The 22,875-nt window shown below is 42.3% G+C and overlaps 1 protein-coding gene across 7 annotated transcripts in view; it reads right to left on the bottom strand.

The window, feature by feature from the left end:
* Positions 1 to 22,875, bottom strand: part of FGF13 (fibroblast growth factor 13) — a 514,923-nt gene that overhangs the window by 67,862 nt on the left and 424,186 nt on the right. For 6 of the 7 annotated variants that reach the window (XM_033117997.1, XM_033117981.1, XM_033118018.1 and 3 more), the window contains one exon: positions 828 to 938. In XM_033117997.1, the coding sequence (XP_032973888.1) occupies positions 828 to 938 (111 nt within the window). Of the gene's footprint in view, positions 1 to 827; positions 939 to 2,911; positions 3,862 to 22,875 lie in introns of those variants that run through there. The other variant, XM_033118011.1, reaches the window with a different exon arrangement.

Raw genomic sequence — 22,875 nt, 5'->3', positions numbered from 1 at the left:
CTAAGGGAAATGTAATATAAATTAGGGAACATAGAGAATGAATTATCAGAACTAGGTGTTTTAGCCTCATGGAACATTTAATAGGTTTCCAGAAATTGCAAGAAAACCCCAATTATTACCACTCACTCTTTGTGAATTTATGCTTTTATTACTCCAAATAAATAAAGCATATGTAAAAGGTTATATAACATCTTGGAATTGCCTTGTTTCAATAGTTAGAAATAAAATTGTATTTTTGATGTGTTTCCTTTTTAGGTTCTCTGTTTATGGTCTCCAATTTGGTCTTAACCCATGGTTAAAAATAAAACACTAAAAGAAATCTCTTTACCCACCTGTGGAGGTATCTCAACGTTACAATCCAAATTAGTCTCAGAGTTTTCAGTGTATGTGGAAGGGGGAGCAGAAGTGAAAGCTTGTAATGATGAATTCTCATGACATGAAAACACTCCTTTCTCTTGGGACGAGACTGGTTCTTACGAGTAGAGATACCGTGCTATTTCAGGATCAGTATGTGGGTAAGTAAATTTTCTATGGGAAAAAGTAATAAAATCCAAAGGACAGCCATAATTCTATCCAGATTACCATGGAGATGACATTTGGATTATTCTTCAGATGGTGTCAACATTATTTGCTATAGTTCACAATTTTAGATATTTTCACGTTCAACTTCCTTTAGGTAGAACTGCATAAACAGGATTATATAGGGTTGACTATATTTCGCATTCACTTCAGGATTTAGCAAGGGTTGTTTATTTTAAAAAAATAAAGAAAGAAAACACAATGTCAACAACATGCTGGGATACACTATTTATTTTGCAGTCACTTACTGTAAGTGCTGTCCTCGTCTTTTGTGCCATCAATGGTTCCATCTGCCTGCAGCTGCAAGTGGTAACCTTGTCGGCTGTATAGTTTGGTAACTATACCCTTAAGTTGAGGCTCTGTAAAGAGAACAATGGTTTGAATTGTTACGTTGTGCATAGGAAGTTGAAAAGACTCAGGATTCAAAATTGTAATTTCATTTACAACTTTTAGTGGAAAAGATCAAGACACACTTTCAAACTGTCCTCTGACTGAAAGGAAACAAACAAACTTCGTTTCAAACTAAATCTCCAAACTGAAGAAACATTTGATTTCTACCTTGTAACATTGGTAAAGCTCTAAAGCTTCTGAGCCCAGCTACAGTTTCTGATAGCTTGTCCTTTGATTCACAGACTGGTACTCTAATTGAGCAGTCGGAATGGGTTGGCATGGCACATCCTGCCTTTTAACAATGTGCCACTTTTCATGTGCAAGGAAAAGAACGAATGCAAATATAATTTAGAATGGTTTACCAAACAGGGACCAAAAATATACTAGCAAAAATTTCCCCCAGAATTACTGCAATTTGAAAAATAGTCCCCTCCATTCTAAGAAGGTTGAAACGCATAAATAACCTGCAACTCCTTCAAAGAACTTACATTTAGAAAATTGAGTGGTAATACAAAAAAAGGAGGAGTGGAGGAGAATAAAACAACCATTATCATACTCTATCATATTTATTATCCTTAGGGAAAATGGGTGCAAAAAGAGCAGGGTTTTTGCTGGTAGAAAGGAAAGAAAATTATTCATACTTATTTTCAAATTTATTATCTGAAACATGATTATCCAAAATACGTGGTCTCAATTTAAATGATTTTCAAATATGAATCACCACAGAATAATAAAGTAACAGCCATGTTATCGAAAATTTCCTTATACCCAATACAGACACCTGTACTGAAATAATATTTATGTGATTATTCGGGCCACATAATCATGCTTTGCAACTGCTTAAGCCTTTTCCAAAAAAACATAATTTACAGCCAATGCCTTAAAAAACTTGAGTCAACAGAAAATGTATGTCTGCATTTCCATTACAGAGTGTGCAGAATACATAAATTCAAAGTAACAGATTGATGAATAGGTCTGAAAGTCCGCAGTATTTACATAGTTAAAAGTAAGAAAAGAGCGTAAAGGAGTTATTTGGCTAAGAATGGCCAAGTAAGCTGCGTGTTCCCCTGAAGCTTTACCTTGACACAACCTGACACTTAGAGCTGTCAGAATATCCCCTGACACCAGAACATCACGCTTCTCTGATCACTGAATAGGTTCAAAAGGACTCACGCTCTGGCTGAGTTTAAATTGTCTCTTCAAACCTGCATTTTAGTAGCAAGTCACCACAGTTTTACTATTCTAACCACCTCACTAAGCTCTTTGCCACAAGGTTCTAGGAATCCACTCTCCCTTCTCCAGCAAATATTTAAAGCTGCACAAGTCAAGTCTGTCCCAATCAAGCTTAAAAGTGATCAAAGAAACAGAGTGCCTAGATAGCAGAATCCCACGGACACTGGAGGCGAAGGGTCAGACTTGCGGGGATAAAGACATGGGAAGGATTCCCCATGTTTTCCTGGGGTGGCAGTGGTGTCTGCCCCGTTCCAAGCCTGCAATTTTCAACACACACACACACACACTTTCTCTCTCTCTCTCTCTCTCTCTCTCTCTCTCTCTCTCTCTCTCACACACACACACACACACACACACACACACACACACACACGATAGCCATGTCTGAGTCGCGCCTGGCCTGAGCTGGGGTTCATGCACACATGTGGCACGCCTGAAGCTGAGGGCGCGCCACCTGGGCAGGGTATGCCCCCAGGCTCTGCGCCTGTCCCATGGCAGTAGCAATGCAGCAAGCCAGGTACCATTACGAAGGAGGTGAGAAAGCAATCGCTTTCCACGCACGCACACCGGCTCGGTGGCCTGGGCCGCCGACAAACTCACCTGCGCTTACCTACATGCCCTCCGGCCCCTCCGAGCCCTCCAGCCCCTCTGCACTCGTAAAGTATGAAACAAGCAAACAAAATAAAAGCAGCCAGGAGCCCCTTCCGACCTGGTCTCCTTCTGCGCCTCTTCTTGGAGCCGAAGAGTTTGACCCGGGAAAAGACGTTTAACTTGTTTTTGTCGCAGCTGGTCTTGCCTTTGCTGGGGCTGCTGACACACTTGCAGGCGTTAGATTTCTCGCGCTCGCGGGCTTGTCTCTTCTGACGGATCAGCGAGCTGGCGATAGCCGCCGCCATAGCCACGACGCCCACCACCACCACTTCTTTTGCTGCCCCTCTTTGGCTTCGCCTCCTCCGCCCGCTTCTCCGTCGCTCGCCCGCTCTGTCTCGCGCCTTCGCTGCCTTCGGCTCCTTAGCCTGCGCTCGCCGAGGCTTCTCCGCGCTCGGGCTTCAGCCGAGGAGGGGGCTCAGCATGCCGTCCCGGCTCCTCCGGCGGTGGTCGGCCTCCCGCGCGGGCTGCGAGCTACCTGGGTCCGAGCCGACGCCACAGCCCCGGGCCGGGATCGAGGGCAAGACTGGCGGGCGGAGGCAGAGCTGCGCGACTGCGTGCGCTCGGCCCCTGCGCCCCGAGGACACTGTGCAAGTCCAAACGGCTCGGGTCGGAGTTTGGCTGCACCCCCCCGCCCTGTGCCTCGCGGAGGGGGCAGGAGGATGGAGGCGGGCGGAGGGAAAGCGCGGGCGGGAGAGAGGCCGGGAGCGCAGGCGGCGGGGAGGAGGGGGGAGGGGGTAGCGCGCGGGGGAACGCGCCCTCACCCTGGCCCCTCCGAGCCTCCGACTAGTCCTTGCAACTTCCTGGCCTGACAATCAGGAAAAGTTGGCCCGTGCCAGATTTCCGACGGGGATCAAACAGGTAATGGCCTAGCATCTTCGCAGCGGCTGTTGCTGTTGCTGTTGCTGCTGCTGCTGCTGCTGCTGCTGCTGCTGCTGCTGCTGCTGCTGCTGCTGCTGCTGCTGCTGCTGCTCTGGGCGCGGCACAGTCTCAGCACAGGAATTCCGTCGCCGCAGGCACCCTCCGGTAGAGCGCGACAGTCTCCGCGAGGCCCCCTCCCTCGGCGGCCCCTCCCTCCCAGAGCCCAGCCCGCGGGCTCCGGGCCGCGGGCCACCCCCACCCACCCACCCCCCCAAGTCCCCGGAGGGCCGCTGGGGCTAACACCTGTAGGGGCTTAGGCCTTGCCCCATCACCAAACCCTTCTTCCCTCCTTTCCCCGAAAGGAGCTTCGGGAGCAAACAGTGATGGAGGAGGCACCGGGATGAGGTAGTTGCATTGGAGGAGCGAGGATGGGTGGGGTGGGGTGGTGCTTGAAGATGGGAGATGGCAGGGTGGCGAGTTTCATTAGTGTATGACTCTCAGCTGGCCAGGTTATGTCCCCGCTGGGGGCCCTGGGAAGTTCCCCAGCCATCTGCCCCAGGCTCCGACTCACAACACCCCACCCCCAAATAACCCCACTGAGTTATGTTTTCTGGCGACACTTGTAGCCATTCCGGAGAGAGGCCGGGGCTCCCTGACGGGTTCAGCCCCCGCGGCAGCAGCCGCAGCCGCAGCATCAGGCACTGCAGAGCTGCGCCCGCACACCGCGCTGCCACCCAGTGGTTTTTGCTGACTTTTCATTTCGGGCCATTTCAATTTGTGCGGTCCGAACCACGTATTTCTTCTACGCCCCCTCATCGTTACGTTCGGGGTTTGGGATCCAAGCAAAGAGCTGGAGTCGTGCACCATAAGCAGTATTGGGGAAATGCAGGGCTCCTTATTTAAGCCCTAGCCCATCTCCAGTCTCCTAACTTCTTTCTTTTTTTCCCTGCTCCTCATGCTCAGGCAGCCTCTCTCCCTCCAATTCAGGAATCAAGCCTGGCTTTTCCCTCGCCTCACTCCGTTCACAAGTTGTCCCTTCCCTGTTCTATATTTTAATCTGTAGGAGAAGAAAGAAGGAATTTTGAGACCAAGAATGCAATAGAGAATGGCCCATCCACACTCCTACCTTCAAACAGACACGACTGTTTTACTTTTTTACTTGATTTCTGATGCCAAAAAGGATGCCCCCTTTTGGGGGTACCGCTGCTCTATCTTGGAGCTGCCACTACATTCTCTTTACTGGACTCCTCCCTTTTCCAGATCTTTTCAGAATAGATGTAGATGCAAAACCAAACATCCAGACTCCAGCCCTTCTTTTCTTGCCTGAGCTCCCAACTAGGGAACTCAGGCTTCTTAGCCCATCAGAGAGGAATCACCTGACGCTTCTGTAGATTTCCAGGGTTCCACTAAGGAACTGCTTCTCTCCCCTCCCCTTCCACTTCTCCCCAGTCTTGAATGTCTCTTGCCCCATCAGAAACACTATTTTGTGCATGCAAAGTCCAGCTGGGGTGAAGGCTGCACAGGTGGACAGTTACAGGAGAGAGATGCCAAATGGTCTGAGGTTCCCTGCGGGTTAGTCTACATCTTTGTGCTTTTGGCTTTCCCAAAAGAAAAGGGAGAACAAGGCAGAAGGACAAGTCAATTCAAGTATCCACTTCTGCAGACTTTAATTTGTGGGGGAAATGTCCTAGTCTGCTCCCACTGGACTTTGAACACCTTGAAACTCAGGACTGGGTTTCGGCCACCACCATATTCCCATCTCCTGGCATAGTTCCTGTCAGAGTTTATGCTCAATAAGTTTATTGAAAATAATTGATGAATGTCTGGTTTATATTGATTCTCAAGGGTAGGAGGATGTTTCCTGACTCAGAATGTATGTGATTTAAATTCCAAGTAACATGAAGGGAAACAATCTCACCAAAGGGGTCAGAAGAAGCGCTGACCAGGGCCAAATATTTGGGATGTGGGAGAGACAGTTAAGATGCTCCTGTTCACTCTCTGCATCTTTCTACCTTCTGAGGTGCACCACCCCCAGGGGCCTTTCTTTTCTTCCCTCTCGTTTCTCTCTTGGGACCCTGAACCAAAGCAGGCATGAAAAAGCTAAAGAAGGACGAAGTTCTGATTCACACAAGGGCTAGAACTTGGGAAGAGTGAGGATGAGGAAATGGAACTGAGAAAATGAGGAGGGTTTTCCCACACTTTTACCTCCACTCTCCACCAGAACACTCAACTGTTGGTTTGTGCAAACACCATTCATAAGGTACTTTCAGGATACCTGGAGAATTACTGGTACGGGCCACTCTGAGGTGGGTATTGGAGGTAAACAGACATGGAAAAAAACTTCAGGAATGTACAATGGGGGGAGGGGAGACACATCATGATAAAGTTGCAAACACAAACATATAAATACGCCAACTCTGTTACTAACCCCTATGCCAGGAACTCATGGAGCCAGTGGGCCAAAGCTTTAAGTAGATGATTCTATGGGTGTTTATAGATTCCTTTCTTGCTCTAACTTCTCTCAGACATTTGAATTTTATCATCTTGAATAATAAGGGTGTCTAGGGGAGCCAGAATCTCTCCATGCCACATGTTCCCAGCAGCCCATAAAATGTACTTCTGCCTTTTTCTATCCTCCCCCCACTTTATTATTTTGTCTCCGTGGACAAGAAATGACCCATGATTGGTGAGAATGGAGATAGGGGCTTTTAACTCTCTATGTTCTGTCTGCCTACAGACCACATGTATGCTCCTCTCTCCTTCACTAAGAGAACTCACAGAGGCCTGTGACAAGAGAAGGGGGGTCATCTAGGGGGAAAGTGGAGGGAAGCCATTTTGATTTTGGATCCAAATCATATTGTGCAATTAGCGTAACCATTAATTAAGCAGATATTTTGATCCTTTCCTAACTCTTGTGTGTATTTCTTAGGGACTTTCAAATTCAGAGCAGAGTGTGAATATAACTCTCAAATCCTCAGAGAACTGTGCCAAAATCCCGGTCATTGTCGGAAGGCGTATGAAAGGAGGAACTGCCGCCCACTCTAGAGAAGCATGTTTTGCCTTTCCTTTGTGTGTTACTGCCACCCCAGACCAGGACTATGGCATTTTAGTGGGAAGAAGAAGAAAGAACTTTCCATCGATACTTATTTCCAAAGTGTTTTGTCTCCTGTCTTGCTCTGTGCTTCCCAGTTGACACTGTACCCTTGCTATGGAACTTCTTGGGTCTCCTCCATATTTGTAGTGTTTGAATTCCCTTTGCTTAACCCCAGGGCTCCCAACTCCTCCGTGCTGGATGGGACCACTCTCCTTTGCTTCTCCCAGACCTCTTGCCCCCACTGCACTGTCCACCACGCTCTCCTTGATCCGTGTTCAAGAAGGAAGCATCCATAGCTCCTTTCTCCAATTCAGTTTACTAAGAGTTCTAGCCTGGGTGGCAGAATGCATGTATTTTAATCCTGTCCCTCTGATAAACTGGTTGTGTGACCTTAGTCATGTCATTTTTCCTATTGGGGCTTCAGTTTTCTCCTCTTCAAAGTAATCTTGTAGACGTGATTAATGGCTTTCAAATTGTATTCTACAGAGCACCAAGAGTACATGGAGGGGATGTAAGTTCACTGACCCATGGTTCTACCTTAGCACCCCTGCTTTCATCAGTTTTACATACTGGGGTTCGTTGTATGATTTCTTATGAAAAAATAAAAATAAAAGATTCCACTATTAAAAACAAAATGCTGAAAAAGCTCTGGATGAAATGTTCCTTAAAGTCGTTCTGGCTCTGGGGGGGCTATGACTTTTTGTATATGCCCCTGTTCCTCTTTGACCTCTTTATCTTCCCCTCTTCATAATTCTGCTCTGCAATTTCCCCTCCCACTTCACCAGACCTAAACTCTAAATTGAATTCCAAAGAGAAACAAAGAAGTCTTTTTGGCTCCATTCCTCCGGGGTTCGCTTGAGAACCAGGTCTTAGCATTCTTTGCAGAGAGAGTTATGTGAGTTATCAGAGCACAGAATGCTGATCCCTCTCTGCCAATCTCTTTTGGCAGCCTCAGATGAGCTGTAAAGAAGCTGAGGGGACCAGCTCTCAAGAGGCATCTCCAGGAGAGACAGAAACCCAAACAGATGTGGCTGTGATGAGTAAAAATGAGAGAATTCAGACAGCCTAATCAGGAGCAGCCTCCATACTTTTTGAGCAGGAAGGAATTGGCTGCCTTTCTGAAAGTCTGAAAATAAGAGATTTCAAACACCTTTCCTTTGTGAAAGATAAACATAAATGGAGCCACTTGACAGATTGCTCTCCATCTTCACTGACCGTCCATCAAAATATCTGAATGACCAGTTAGTAGGTCAAGGACTGATGATGAGCTCAAAGGGAGGAAAGGGAGGTAGGTTCAAGTGTAAAGTCAAGTAACACTGGGAGATTTCACCATTAACTGGGTAGCACAGAAGAGGGGACAGATATTTAATACACTGGGCAGCAAGTACCACCTTTTGTGGCCTATTTAATTATGTCCAAAGCCCAGAGAAACAACTGGATAGAAATACAAATGAGGAGATTAGAGAAAAACCATTAAGAAAGACTCTTGCCACTTCAAGCAGAAAGAAAAATGCAATTTAATGGAATCTTGTCAATGTCACACTGAAATTCCAGGGACAGAAAGAGTGACTACCGTATTCTGTAACAGAACCTGGCATGTTTATTAGTTGGCAATGAGTGTCTCCTAGTCAGATCATTTGGGGGAATTGTGCTTCAGAAACAAAGGTCTCCAGAACCATTAAAAAAAATTGAGTAGCTCTCTTGATTTGCATTCAGGATGAAAAGCCAAAGAACCCTAGGTTTGCATCATACTAGGATGGTGGCTTGATTTTCATTATGTCCCTCTCTCAGATCATTCTCAAAAACTTAAGCTGTAGAATTTACTATAGCCACCTCTGGTTTATATTTAAAATCAATTTGGAGCACAATGATTAGTTCTGATCCTTTAAGAAGAAAAATCCTATAACCTACATAAAAATTTCATTGTTCACTCATAATTTATGAACATTAAAACCATAAAGCACCCTGATGGTATTAATCATATCTATGAATTCAGTTCTTTGCCATTTAATTAGCCATAGCAGCTGCAACATCAAGAGTTCAAGGCCTCTGATTACCTGCTTGGTTGTTTAATCAAGAAAACCTGGAGAGAAATATTGGATTGCTGGGGTCGAGGTTTCTCTCTTGGTCATAAGGAAAGAACACAAGGAAATGAGCCCCAATATGTTGAGATTTAAGTTTTGTACAAAGAAAACATTCTTTTCAGTAAGGATTGTTAAATATCATGATTGCCGATTCTCCTATAGAAGCTTTTGTGAATAGAACAGAAACCTTATCTACCTTGATAGGTATGTGAGTGGATTCCCCTCAAGGCTCTCATTCTGTCATAAAAACTATACGAGTATGCAACATTTATACTACCCATGACCAGCAACCAAGAAGTGGTCACAGGGAGAGGGGAAGCCACACTTTCACTGAGAAAGCTTAAGGTCTTGTCTTATGGGGCATGGAGATAGCTAGTGCCTTTGACTTTGGAAGGTCATATTGGGTGAACTTGAAGCATGTGGGTCAAGGCAGTCACACCCACTTTTGAAAGTCTCTCTCGTCCAATGTGTGGGAATACTGTAGATACAATAAACTGATCCTTAACCAAATGGGTTACCTCACTGGTGACAGAGCATCCACAGCCAATAAAAGCACCAGCTTCTCTGAGTTTGGTTCAGTTTTATTAAATAATATTTGAAGATCTTGAAAAAACAGTTGCTATTTTATGAACTGACTGCTGGCTAACAAACATAAATGAGGTGTTTCTATGATGCAACATTTATGGCAAACTAAAAATGTACAAGACTCAGAGGCAAAATATCTGTAACACTGGGTTCATTTCTTGCCCAGTGAACTAAGTAATCTAAATGAAAAGTTAGGGGGGGAAATGATGGAGGATTTGAGACAAAAGCAGACAATCAGTAATTTTTCTGGATCTAACTTGTTTCAAGAAATAGGATTTGTGGAGGAAGGTGACCTAAACTCAGGATTTGAGGAAGGGAATGCAGCGTTTGCAAATGATGTAATGTTCATTATTACTTAGCACATGGGGGCGGGCTTCGCTGCCAGCATAAGGAACTCTGGATTGATTTCCTATTTGCCAGTGGCACTGATTCCATCAATTTCCTATCAAGAGTTGCCATTTTTTAAAGGAGCAGAGAGGTAATGGGAAAATACTTGCTTGCTCCCTCAGGATTAAGAATCTTAACACATCTCTTTTCAGACACTGACTAGGATTTGGGCAGGAGAACCTGCTGAATGAGGAAATGGTATCCTCCAGACTCTTAGGAGGGGACAAAGGACATGTCCATGATCCACCTGAGAAGTGTGCAGATGCCCTAGATTTTTTATAAAAATGGTTTTATTTAAGTATAGTTGGTATATAATCTTATATTGGTTGTATTAGTTTCTGGTGTACAATATAGTGATTCGACATTTTTATACCTTATAATGTGATCATCCCACTAAGTCTAGTATTCATCTGTCACCGTGCAAACTTATCACACAATTATTGACTATATTCGCCTTCCCCTTTCACTCACCCCCCCCCCCAAGCCCTCCCTTCTGGTAATCATCCCTTTGGTTTTTGTTTCTACTAGTCTGTTTTGGTTTTGTTTCGTTTTTAGATTTCACGTATAAGTGAAACCATAAGGTATGTCTTTCTCTGTCTGACTTATTTCACGTAGCATACCGTAATACCCTTTAGATCCATCTGTGTTTGTCGCAAATGACAAGATTTCATTCCTTTTTATTGCTGCGTAATTTTCCATTGTACATGCATGTGCACACACACACACACTCCACATCCTCTTTATCCTTTTACCTAGATGGCTTTTAAACTCTCCATTCTAGTTTAGATTTTTTTTTTCCTGGCCAAAACAGGTGTTTCAAATGATGAAAACACTCAATAAAGTCTGTGGTTATAACTGGACAAGGAACCTGTTAAGTGCTGTAACTATTTTTCTTTAATCTTTATAATAACCTCTAAGGTAGGTATATTGCCATTTTACAGGTGAGGAAAGTGAAGTCTAGAAACCCAAGTGATGTATTCATGGTTTCCTGGCTTGTACACTGGTGGCAGTGCTAGTATTTAAACCAAGGATACTCAGCCAACACAATTTACGTGTACAAGGCCAGCCCTTTAAATACAACTTTTTCCTCTTTGGCACTGGGTCTGGAATTTGGGTCGCTGAACAATGGTGCCTAGATATGGCTATCTCTTGGCTTGGGTAGTAACAGAAAAAGATAGAATATAGCATGATTTTCAACTCAGTTACGCTTTTCCTTTCTTTTTCTTAACAAAAGTGATTTATGAAACAAGCAAGAATAGATATGCCCTATGTTTAGTTATGAGCATAGTTCATATAATTTTAATAACTTCTTCGAGTGATATTTAAAGGAAACACCGCTGTTTCTCACTAAAATTAAATGATTATAAATCACTGCCTCCTGTCATTCTGGGTTTCTAAGCCCAGGGAGTACTTTGACACAAGGACCTAGTCTGACTCAGGTAACCTGGAGCCTTAGAATGCTGTGAGACCCAAAAGGCACTTCCTGGCCTTTATCTTCATCACTACTTAGCACAGACAAGAAGTTCAAGCATTCCCAATTCTCTCAGTTCTCTTCATACACGGAAAACTGGCTTTACACAGTAAGCTTTTTGTGCTATCTGCTTTCAGCTACAGGAAGCTTAAGTTCAGCCAAAAGAGAGAAAAATATTACACACAGTGTATGCACTTCCATGGTCTGAAGCCTATGACTAGCCCTTTACAATCAGGGGTTTCTCTAGTATCCATTCTAACTAATTTTCTCTAACATTTCCCTTCTGACAAACAGCTAAAAGTATAATCAACAGACTGAAATTGTGTGGTAACTTCTGCAACCACCGAAGACCTCAAGCAATTTTAGAACCTGATTTCCTAACAGGGGACTTGATGCTCAATTAACAATCTCATTTTAGAGAAGAGATCTGAGGCAAGAGTAGTTAAATAAATTTGCCCTGGGCCAAACTGTTCATTAGTTCGTTCGTTCATTCATTCATTCATTCATTCATTCATTCAAGATTTACTGAGAACTACTTGGTATCTACTGAGCTATGCCCTGAAGGATGCAAAGGTACTAAGAGTTATTAATATAATCTATTTATTGAGCACTAACTATATTTCAGGCACTAGTCTAAGTACATTATCCTTATTTACTCATTTAATACATACAACACCTTATGAGCTTATTATCTCCGTTTTACAGATGAAAAAGCTGAGGCAAAGAGAGGTTAATGAGTTCATTCCGGTAGGAAGTGGTGGAGCCAGGATTCAAAGCCATGCATTCTGACTTCATATCCCATGTTCCTAAAACTGGTCTACGGCTGCTCCATTGACTGTCCCTGGCCTCAAATGGAGGAGAAAGATAAGCGATAACTAAAACACAAATGTGATTAGCACTGTAAGAGTGGTACCAGATGTCCATAGTATTGGGGTGTGGCGGGGCGGCGCCCAAAAGAAGACACAGCTAACTCTGTGGGCAGGAGTGGAGGAATTGGGATCTGCTTCCGAAAAAAGAAAAATCTCACTAAAAATGAACTTTGAAGGATGAAGAAGAGCTATTAGGTTGGTGCAAAGGTAATTGCGGTTTTTGCAATTATTAACCTTCTAAACTGCAATTACTTTTGCACCAACCTAATAGTAAGTTTGGGAATGAAATTGAGTAAAGCCTGAATTCAAGCCTCGGTTAAACTGACTCCGTTCTCTGGGATATACTTTTCTGTGAAATACCTGGTATGGTCATGAAGCACTCTGGAGATCAAGAGAAATAAAATGTGCCATGTGGATGTTCCGACGGACATTTGTGAGTTGTTCTTTTCTTGCTTGTCAACCAATTGTCTCTTCCCTTTCCCACTGATCGTGTTCAGCACATATTGTCAACAGTGATGTTCAAGTGCAGAGTAGGTTTTCGATTTACAACTGCCATCAGCAGAAGGATTACTAGAAGTAATCCTTTTGTAAAAAGGTCAATCAAAATCAAAATTAAACTGCAATGTGTGCTACAGTGAGCTAGGCATTCTCCTCCTGCAATAACTGAGGTGAGCTTGGAGACCAGAAATTTGCATGTGGGCAGCTATTAAATAATTTTATTCCGATGATAAAATTTTAAGCTAACAAATGAATTAAAGACGATGGGGAAATGACTGTCCAAGCCAGATAATCCTAGTAATTTCTCTGTGTAGACTTCAATATTCCTATTGAACAGGGGCAACTAGGATTTGGTTGGTATTTGAATATGTTGAAAACACATTTAAAAAATCCTCCTATTTACTGTATTCCTTTGGCTGCCCCTAAAATTCCAACGCCTACTTTCTTTGTCAGAATCTTGGTACCCTATGGTCTGAGAAAATACATTTAACAGAATTACTAAGGGAAAAAACAGTGCTCTGTTTCACTATAAGAACTAAAACGGCAGTGTGTGTGTGTGTGTGTACACACACACTCCAGGTGGGCCTCAGGCCATGATGTAAAGCCAGCACCTCAGCCCAGATGCTCACTGTCCTTATGAGGCCTCACAGGAACCTGTTGTGCCAGACAAGACTTTAGGATCCTGGTTTTCCTAATTCTTCTCCTTCATTAAAATTGTCCTTTCCTATATCCCATCCCTGGGTCATTGCTTTCCACTAAGACAGCTAGTTGATCAGACACTCATCAGTTCAGGGTGAATGAGCACTAGGAGTCCTCATGACAACGCCCCGCACCCAATTGGCTCCTTCGAAGAGGGATTTTATGGAGGCAATATTCTACTACAAAAGAGTGTCTCTACTGGTGACATTTGAAATGACAGAACAGGCTGCTGGGGTACCTTCAAGGGACGGAACAGCATTGAAGAATCCTTCAATTTCAAAGTCCCTTGCTATTTTATACTACTAGCTCTCTGAATGTGTTCGCATGTGAGTGTACACAGAGTTGCTGTGCTAACTCTGCTATTCATATAGGATAAAATAATATGTCAGACAAGCTCATTCAGCTCCTGTTCACTCTTTCTTCCCCTTCATAGACGAGATTCTTGAAAAAAAGTTGTCTTTAATAACAATCTCTACTTCCTTATTCCACATTCACCATTCACTCTGATTACATATTATATTATATTATTATACTAATATATCATATCATATATCATATATTGTGTGTGTATTCCTAGTAATTTCTCTACATAGATTGCAACATCTTTTTTTGGAGAGAGACAGCTAGTATTTGGTTGGTATTTGAATATATTTAAAACATACTGAAAATATTCCTATGCACTGAATTCCTCTTATTGCTTTTCTTCAATTCTGGTAATTTAGCCATCAACTTTTCATCTACTGCCTCTCCTTAAATCTCTCGCTAATTTTCTTCTGAAACTTCTATTAGCTATATGTGAGAGCCCATTCTCTCCTTCATGACTCCTTAGTTCTATTTCTTAGTTCCATTTTTTTATCTTTCTGTGTAGAATCTGGGTGCTTCAGTGATCTCCTCTCTAGTTCGGTTTAATCTATTGTTGAATTTGGTTTTATTTCATTGATGCACACACACACACACTATATAATATTAATATACATTATATGACATATTAAATTATATATGTATATATACATACATATTCACACACACATATATACATATATAATTTTTATAATTTGTTTCATCTTTTCTAATATGTCTGCTATCTTTTTCACAATATGCTGTTCATACCTTATGGATTCTAATCCTTCCTGTATCCTATTAAACACTTTGAAGATATTTATATTAAAGTCTCTTACATATTGCCTTATGATACAACTTTTCTCGAATATGAATTACCCTACTGATTGTCACCACTGACTCTCCCTGCAGTGGTTTATTTCTCTTCTTGCTCTGTAAATTTGACTGTGGCTTCCCCTTCAGCAGGAAAGTGGTTTTCTCTAGGTCCATGTGAGCCCTGGACAGTAGAGTTATCTATCTATCTCTATAGTTATGGGTTCTTTCTATGCTTCTTTCTATGCTAGCCCTCTATGGGTTTCACTGGATCCAGGTCAGTTTTTTATTTGAATTTCCCAGGTTTTTAGTACAAATTGAAATGTGAGGTTCCAATTTCTTACACTTGTAGGCCCAGAATGGACACCCTACCCATATTCTGTTCCCCTAGGCTTTGAGTCCTGATTTATCATGAACTGAACAGGACTTCCTGGCTCGTATCTTTATGCAGGAAATTCAGGGCTCTGTGTCAGGGCTGTGGCTTCAACGTAAGCCCCAGGGTCTATACTCAGCTCTGAGACCCTTGATGGCCATTTAGCTTCAACTGTTGCAGTTTGCTTTGGCTTTGCATGGCTGTTTTGTTTCCATATCCTGGAGATTTTCCTTTTTTGCTTTTGAATTTTCTTGTGTATTGTCAAAGACTTAAGGTAATATTTTACCCACTATTTCTATGTTTTCTATGGAAGGATAGGGGCTTCTGCAATACCTCAGTTCAACATATTGACGGGAAGTCCCTATTCAATCTTTATGTCCACCCCTTAACACTAAATTGCTTTTACTAAGATCATCCATAGCCTTCATATTATTTCTAATGACTGCTTCTCAGTCATTACTTGATACAACCTTTCAACAGCATTTCACACCACTGAGTATTCTCTTCTTGACACTCTTCCATATGCCTCTCTGAGACTGTGTTCTCCTGGTTTTCCTCCTACCTACGTATATCTGACTGGTCCTTCACAGTCTCCTTTTCTCGTCCCTTTTCTCCTTACTGACCATTTGAGTTCTTTAGGATTCTGCCCGATGTCCTCTAATTTTCTCTCTCAATCTCCTCTTTCTTGGTATGTACTCTTCATTCACCCACTCAACAAATATTCTTTGAGCATTTACTTTGTGCCAGGCTGAGTTGCAGGTACTCGTCAGTAAACAAGGCAGGTGTGATCCTGTTCACATGGAAATTACAGTCCAATGAAGAGTCAGACAGTAAACAATTGACATAAATATGTACTTATAGATTGTGATCACTGCCATAAAACAAAGGACAGAATGCTATTCAAGAGTAATACAGAAGAAGCCAATTGAGATTGGAAGGTCAGGGAAGGCCTCTAAAAGGAGATGACATTTTGCTGACTCTTGAAATATGATACGGATCCAGTCTCATGAATAGTGCAGGAAATAACTTCATCTTATAACTGCAACAACTCCAAAAATCTCCACTGCTCTTGATGGGGCTCAGGACATGCCACCCCAAAATATGGCACTTTGGCATATCGAACATTTTAAGCTGAAGGAGTCTGAGAAAAGTGCAGAAACAGGAAAGTCATTCTGACCTTCCCTCCTCCCTTCTTCCCTGAAAAAGGTCATAAAGCCCCCATGTGAGAAGTGCCCTCCTTGTAAAAGAGGACATGAGCATCACTACCTCCCCAAACAAATGGACACTGACAAGAATCCTAACACACAGGTCTTGGTAAATTTCCCCCAGTTTACTGCTCTTATCTCATACTCGTTGGCTTATCGTTTTTCTATGCTACTGCCCAAACTTCATCAAACCCAGCATAAAAACACTCAGGTCTATATTGTTTCTCCTGGTCTTCATTTCCTTATGAAGGCTCTCATGGCATATAAAACTTGTATTAAACAAAGTATGTTTTTCTCTTGTTAATTTGCCTTTGTTTAATTTTCAGACCCAGCCAGGTACCCTAAGAGGGTAGAGAAAAAGTTTTTCCTCCCGTGCACTTTTCATAGCTCCTCTGAGCTCTAGATATGGGCATTTCTACCTAAATACCACTCAGGACCTCAAACAAAACAATCCCCAAATTGAACTCATCTCCCCAAACTGGTTCCTCTTCTCTTATTCCACATGGCTATTAAGGTTGTTTCTTGTATCCTACTCCTTTCTGGATTCATCCATCATCTCAAACAAGCCAGAAACGTGGGTATTATCCTGGATTCTTCCCTCTCCTACTATATCCAAACAGTAACCAAGTAAGGAAGGGTCTATCTTCTTAACATCTTTTCTAAAGTCCCACTGTTAAGACTTCCACCGATTTCTATTTCGTTTCTTGCCTGAATTTCACCAGAGCCTTCTCTATCACCTATGATCAAATTGCTGCTCTGCTCACTGCTACAATTCTAACAGACAAATCTGAACTTGTCATGCTCTGTAAACAAGTCTCTGCCCACTTACAAGCCCTCCATTATCTGGCCCCAGACTTCACTGTCACCCTTACCTCCTGCCATTCTCCCTCCCCAAACACTGTAATTCAGACATACAGAAGTATTCCCCTTCCCCCAAACAGCCCCTCCTGCCTTTTATCTACTCCAACTGCTGTACCTTTGAAAAATCTATTCCCTCCCACTCAGCAAACTCTTCGAGATGTATCTCAGGCATCATCTCCCCTGGGAAACCTTCACTGACAATCCCCATGTAAAGACAGTTTCCTCTTCTCTGCTCCGCAGCACCCTGTACATATAGCTATTAAGGCATTTACAATATTCATCTCTGTCTACTTGTCTGTCGTGCCCACAGTGAACTCCCCGAGGCAGGGACTGGTACTTTGTCTCTATATCCCCATGTCTAGACAGATAGGGGCATAGCAAATGATAGTTTCATGGCTAAATGAATTAGCTAATTTTCCCTTTCTCTGTTTAGAAAGCACACAGTAGGTGTCTAGAGCAATGAAAGGCTGGACAGGTTCATTTTGATAACTGCAGGGTCATGTACAATGCATGTTAGAGGCTGGCCACGTCTTAACTACAAACAGAAGAACTGCAGTTCAGGCACTGAACTACAAGCAGGGGACTACTGGCTCCTTGTGGAAAGCAAAGTTAAATCACGTTAGTCATTAGACTGGTCTATATTTTAGCCACATTCTGATATTAAAAGAATTCGTTACAAGTATATAACCCTTGAAGATTTCACAGAGCCCTTTTACAACCCATCTTATATGATCTGCATGAGAACTGGTGAGGTAGCCAGAGTAGGTTTCACATTCATTCCATTTTACAGAACAGAAGATTTTCTCACCAACAGGTCATGGTTTGCCTAATATTACACAGCAAATGTATTTATTAATCAGTTTAGGCCCTACCTCATCCCAAAGAGGAAACTGCAGTTGCTTACAAAAAAGTGTACAGGAAAATAAGTTTGAAAACAAAGAAAGGGACATTGGAGGGAAGGAAGAGGGGTCAGATACTAGAGGAGGCCAGCAGGGTTTCAAATCCAAGGATTCAGACTCCTAGTCTGATTCCCTTTCGGCCCCATCAGGCCACTGCCTCAAAAAGACTTTGAACCACTGGGTGGTGATTGGCAGGAGTCTGTTTGCCTTTTTAAAAGCAGCAACAATTCTGACCTCATAAAGCAAGTAGTCCCATATCTATTAGAATCATCTCCCATCAAATGTAAGCACCGAAAATTAAATCTAAATTTGAATTACTGCAATTATCCTGCTTGGACTAGAAACCTAATCAGCCAACAGATAGAGGCAAGGTGAAATGAGCTGAGACCACAAAAGAAAATTGGTCCATGAGGGTGTGGGGGCCTGGGCTTGTTTTTCAGGGCAACACATATACTGAAACATTAATTAGATCCAAAGGTGACTCGGTTTCTGAGGTAAACTAATTTAATTTTGAACACATCACATTTTATAGACATATGCCTGTTCCTAGATCTTGATGAGAGTTTAAACAATAATGTGGCTTTACTTGGATCCTGTGACTCAACCAAAATCAGAGTTACCATTTTCCTAACTGTTTTACTGAAATTGAAAATGATAATACCTATAAAAGCTCTCCAGCGCTGACATTTCCAAGTCTCTTTACCAGTACAAACAAAATTACAAAATGGAAAATTTAACCTTTCTTGCCCTGTATTTTCTTCACAGGGTATAAAACTGAAAGGTAGTCTATATTCCAGCATCATGACCAAATATTAGGAATGATAATGATAAGAGCGTGATAATAACAATGGCTAATTTTTTTCTGGGCATTTACTCTGGAGCAGGCATTGTTTTAAACACTTTACATATGTTAACTTATTCAATTCGCATAGCAATTGAATGAGGAACTATTATTATGCTCATGTTATAAATGCAGGAAAATGAGGCACAGTGAGGTTAAAAAATTTGTCTACCAGTCACTAAGCTAACAAGTGGTAGAACCGTAATACTAAACCACACAATCCTGCTACGCACCAATATGCAAATAATCCTAATCTATAGTTATTTGGTCAGATAGATGGATTATATATTTTGTGGATTGTTTCTGATCTTTTCTTACTCCCTCTTGCTTTTTTTTTTTTGCTGTTTATATCATTTCCTATTAACATTCCAGTAGCATGTGCTCAGGGAAAGCAAAGATACTACTAAACTTACAGAAAGTTGTATGAGTTTCTTCAAGAAGGGGGAATACTTCTCAGTTTTTCCCTTGATGCTCATTGCAGTGATTTCTGCCATACTTTGCAGCTTTGAAATCACTTCTTCACATGTATACAGGTAACCCTGGTGTTTCCATAGAGATTTAGATCAATGCCACAAGCAGGGGTCTGATTTGCATATTCTGTTGATTAGCAGGGGTATTTGCTAATCCCTGCCAAATTCTCCCACCCTCTACCATAACTAATCTTCCATGTTGGTAATATATGGGATTCATGAATGTTAGGAACGGATCCTCTCAGGTTATTCAACACTTCAGTTCTGTTCAGTAACAGCTTCATTAAACATCGAGGGGGGGAAAAGTCAAGAGAAAAATAAAATTAAGTCTTTTAGGAAATTAGTTAATGAGAAGGGAAAGTAGAATTCCCCACTGTGAGGAAGAGCGAAGAATATAATATAATACAACACAAATGGTACATTTCATTCTGGGTATTCAGGAGTTGATCATCCTGACCAACTCTCATTTATTAAGAGTTTGCTCTACGCCTGACAGTGTGCTAGGTGTTTTCATATGTGTCATTTCATTTTCATAATGATTCTATGGGGCCTGGAGAGGAGAGATTGCATCACGTGCCTAAATTCAGACAGCTATCAAGTGATATTATCTGAACAAAGCTGGCCCAGCCAAGCATGTCTCACTCCTCCCACACCACTGGAGCGGGACTATAGATGGCACTATCTTTCCATGCAATATCTTAATTGTTTAGAGAACAGAAATAGGGCCAATGAAGAGGACCTGCAAGGAAACAGATTAGGGCTCACTCTGATGAAGCCATTTCTAACAATAAGGGGCTGTTCAAAAATAGAAAGAATTATTTTGGGAGGTAACTGGTGCCCTGTCACTGGAAATGTTCGTTAAAAGGGTTGTGGGGTTCACACAGACCTGGTAAACACTTATCAGATGTTATAGAAGGGATTCTCACATTTAGTGAATGAATGGATCATGATGGACCTCACTGTCAAAGCTCCAACACAAGGACCACCAGAGAAACCTGTTGGTCATAAAAGGTTGGGCGTGTGAAACATGCTGAGCAAGAGAAAGTACTCCCATGACAGAGCCTTAGGGTGGCTTAAAAGGGGAGAGCTAGTGAAGAGTACTTACAGGGTTTTAGGGGCTGGGGGTGGTCATAAGGTGGTTTTAAGGTAGAATTGTATAAATATGGTTCTTACAAATTCAGGTCTGAATTTGTAAACTAGGTGCCGGTCTGGAATAGTCAGTGGTCTTATCTTCAGGACACACGAGCCATGTGGAATTACTGTTAAAATAGACCGAGCTAAAAAACAGTAAGACACAAAGAAACCGTCACAGACAAGAGGCGACTAAGAATGACTACTAAATACTATGTGGTATCCTGGATGAGACCCTGGGACAGAACAAGGGCGTTAATGGAAAAGCTGGTGTCATCCGAGTAAGGTCTGGGGTTTAGTTGATAGTAACGTACCAGTGTTGGTTTCTCAGTTTCAATAAATGCACCATAATAACTTAAGATGCTAATCTTAGGGTAAATTGGATGAAGGTATATGGAAACGCTCTGTACCATCTCTGCAAACTTTTCTGCAAATCTAAAGTCAACCCCCCACAGTTTTTTTAAGCTTATTATAAAAGTGTTTGAGTTTCATTTGTCTTGTTTCAATGTTTCCATTTTGTTCCATATGTTTTGCAACTTATGGTTTGTTTTCCTTCTCACCTTGATTTGGGAAAATGGCAGAGGCCATCTAGTTTGAATCGAGTGTCTCTTTAACCTGAACTATCAGAAAATAAGTAATGAGATTTGATGGGGTTGGAAAAGATGTATCTGAAATAAAACCAATTTTTCCCTCATTATCTTTTTTACCCAGTTTTGTAATTTCCTCAAGAGTCAAGGGGACCATCTTGAGTACACAAATGATACTGCACCAACAGGGCAGGGAGAATACAGCTGCTGAGTCTGTGTGGAGAAGCGTGGACATTCTCTGTCACTGCTAACAGAAAAGCAACAAGTAAAGCTTGTGATGCCCATGATACGGTTATTTACTAGGGGATAGAGCTCCCTGAATCTAACAACCTGAACACAAGAAGGCGACACAGGTCAAGAACAGCTCCTTTATGTCTCATTGTTCTTCCTAAACTGTACTGTGAGGTTTCTCAGCACTCAGACGGCCGGGAGCAGACATCATGAATTTCAAGTCTTTACCTCTTAGAGGAGCCAGCTGCAGATGGTGTTTGTGATTTCAGCAGAGGAAATGCCATTTAGGGCAAAGACTATTGATAATATAATGGCTTCTTTCCTAACTAAGGATATTTGGCGTGCATTTCCAGTGATATTTACTTTCACTTGTCCAGGAAGCGTGAAGCTCCTTTTCTCTTTCTTGCAAAAATACTGATATTATTGGTAATAGACAAAGCATGACTTTGCATTTATAAAATAAGGACTAGGCATTGTAATAAGGCAGTGCTTGTTATGGGTTTGCACATGATAATTAGAAACAGTGTTTAGTTGTATCCAAGGTGAGCTGTCATTTCCACTTTTCAAACTACAGGCTTGATGGAATGATGAAAACAAGAACCCTGAGTTTGAGTCTCAGTTCCCTTCCTAACTAGTCGTGGGGCTTTAGGAAAACGCTGTATTAAACTCTGAGCTTCTATTTCTTCATCTATAAAATAAGAGATCCATGTACACAAAACTTCTTTCATTAATTCACCACTAATCAGAAAGACAATCACCATGGGAGCTTATCACAAAACCATAGAATTATTTGTCCGTCACATTCAGTTGCGCCATTGTGGGGACAAAGCCCCGGAGAGCAGTTTCCAGGCTCTCGGCCTCATGTGGAGGGGTGCTGGCTAGGGTAGTAGTTGGCCTTCGGCTGTGGCTAGTTGGCCGTCAGCTGTAGCTGGTTAGCCAATTGGCCACTGATATAACTGCCGCGGCTGCGCTGGTTGGTGAGTCGAGGGGAGTCGGTCAGTTGGTTGGCAGGCAGAAAAGCGGAAGCAGATCGCATGTCATGTGACCCCAGCCTCCAGTGAGACTATAGGGGTATGACTCCCCTACCTATGGTTCCGTGGGTGTTCCTTTTTGGCCTAGCCACATCCTGCGTTCTAATGTGGGCAGTGGGAGCTGAGACCCTGCAGGCCGCCCTGCACGACAGCCATCAAATTGAAAAAGTCATGAAACAGAAAGCCTGAAGCCCTAGCGCAGACTCAACACTTCAATGCAGAAAATAGCGGACCATTTTGCAGAGTAGTTAAGAGCATGCACTCTGCAGCTAAAAACTTAGGTGTGAATCTTGATTCCATAGCATATCAGATGTGTGACCTTAGCATGCCAGTTAGCCTCTCTGTTCCTGAGTCTCCTCAACTCTAAGGTGAAAATAACGACAGTGCCTACCTCCTAGGGTAATTGTGAGAACTAATTGTGTTAATATTTGTTAAGAGCTTAACATGTACTTGGCATATAGTACACATGCAATAAACTGTACTTGCTACTTTTGTTATTCTTCTTGTTGATATATGTTATTAATGTCAGCTTTATTTGCACACATATCTGGCTGGACAAAAACAGCTCAAATCTCCCATCTACTATAGACTAATGGAAGGGACAGATATTCAGTCGAGATCCCTAATTTTTGGATGAGAAACAAAGGTATAGGGAAGTGAAGCAACTTGCCCAAATGGCAGCTAGTACAGATCACT

Source organism: Rhinolophus ferrumequinum, chromosome X (assembly GCF_004115265.2).
Source record: "Rhinolophus ferrumequinum isolate MPI-CBG mRhiFer1 chromosome X, mRhiFer1_v1.p, whole genome shotgun sequence".
In the NCBI taxonomy this organism is placed as follows: Eukaryota; Metazoa; Chordata; class Mammalia; order Chiroptera; family Rhinolophidae; genus Rhinolophus; species Rhinolophus ferrumequinum.
Note: the sequence above shows the minus strand (reverse complement) of the source record. Positions and strands in the feature narration are given on the sequence as shown.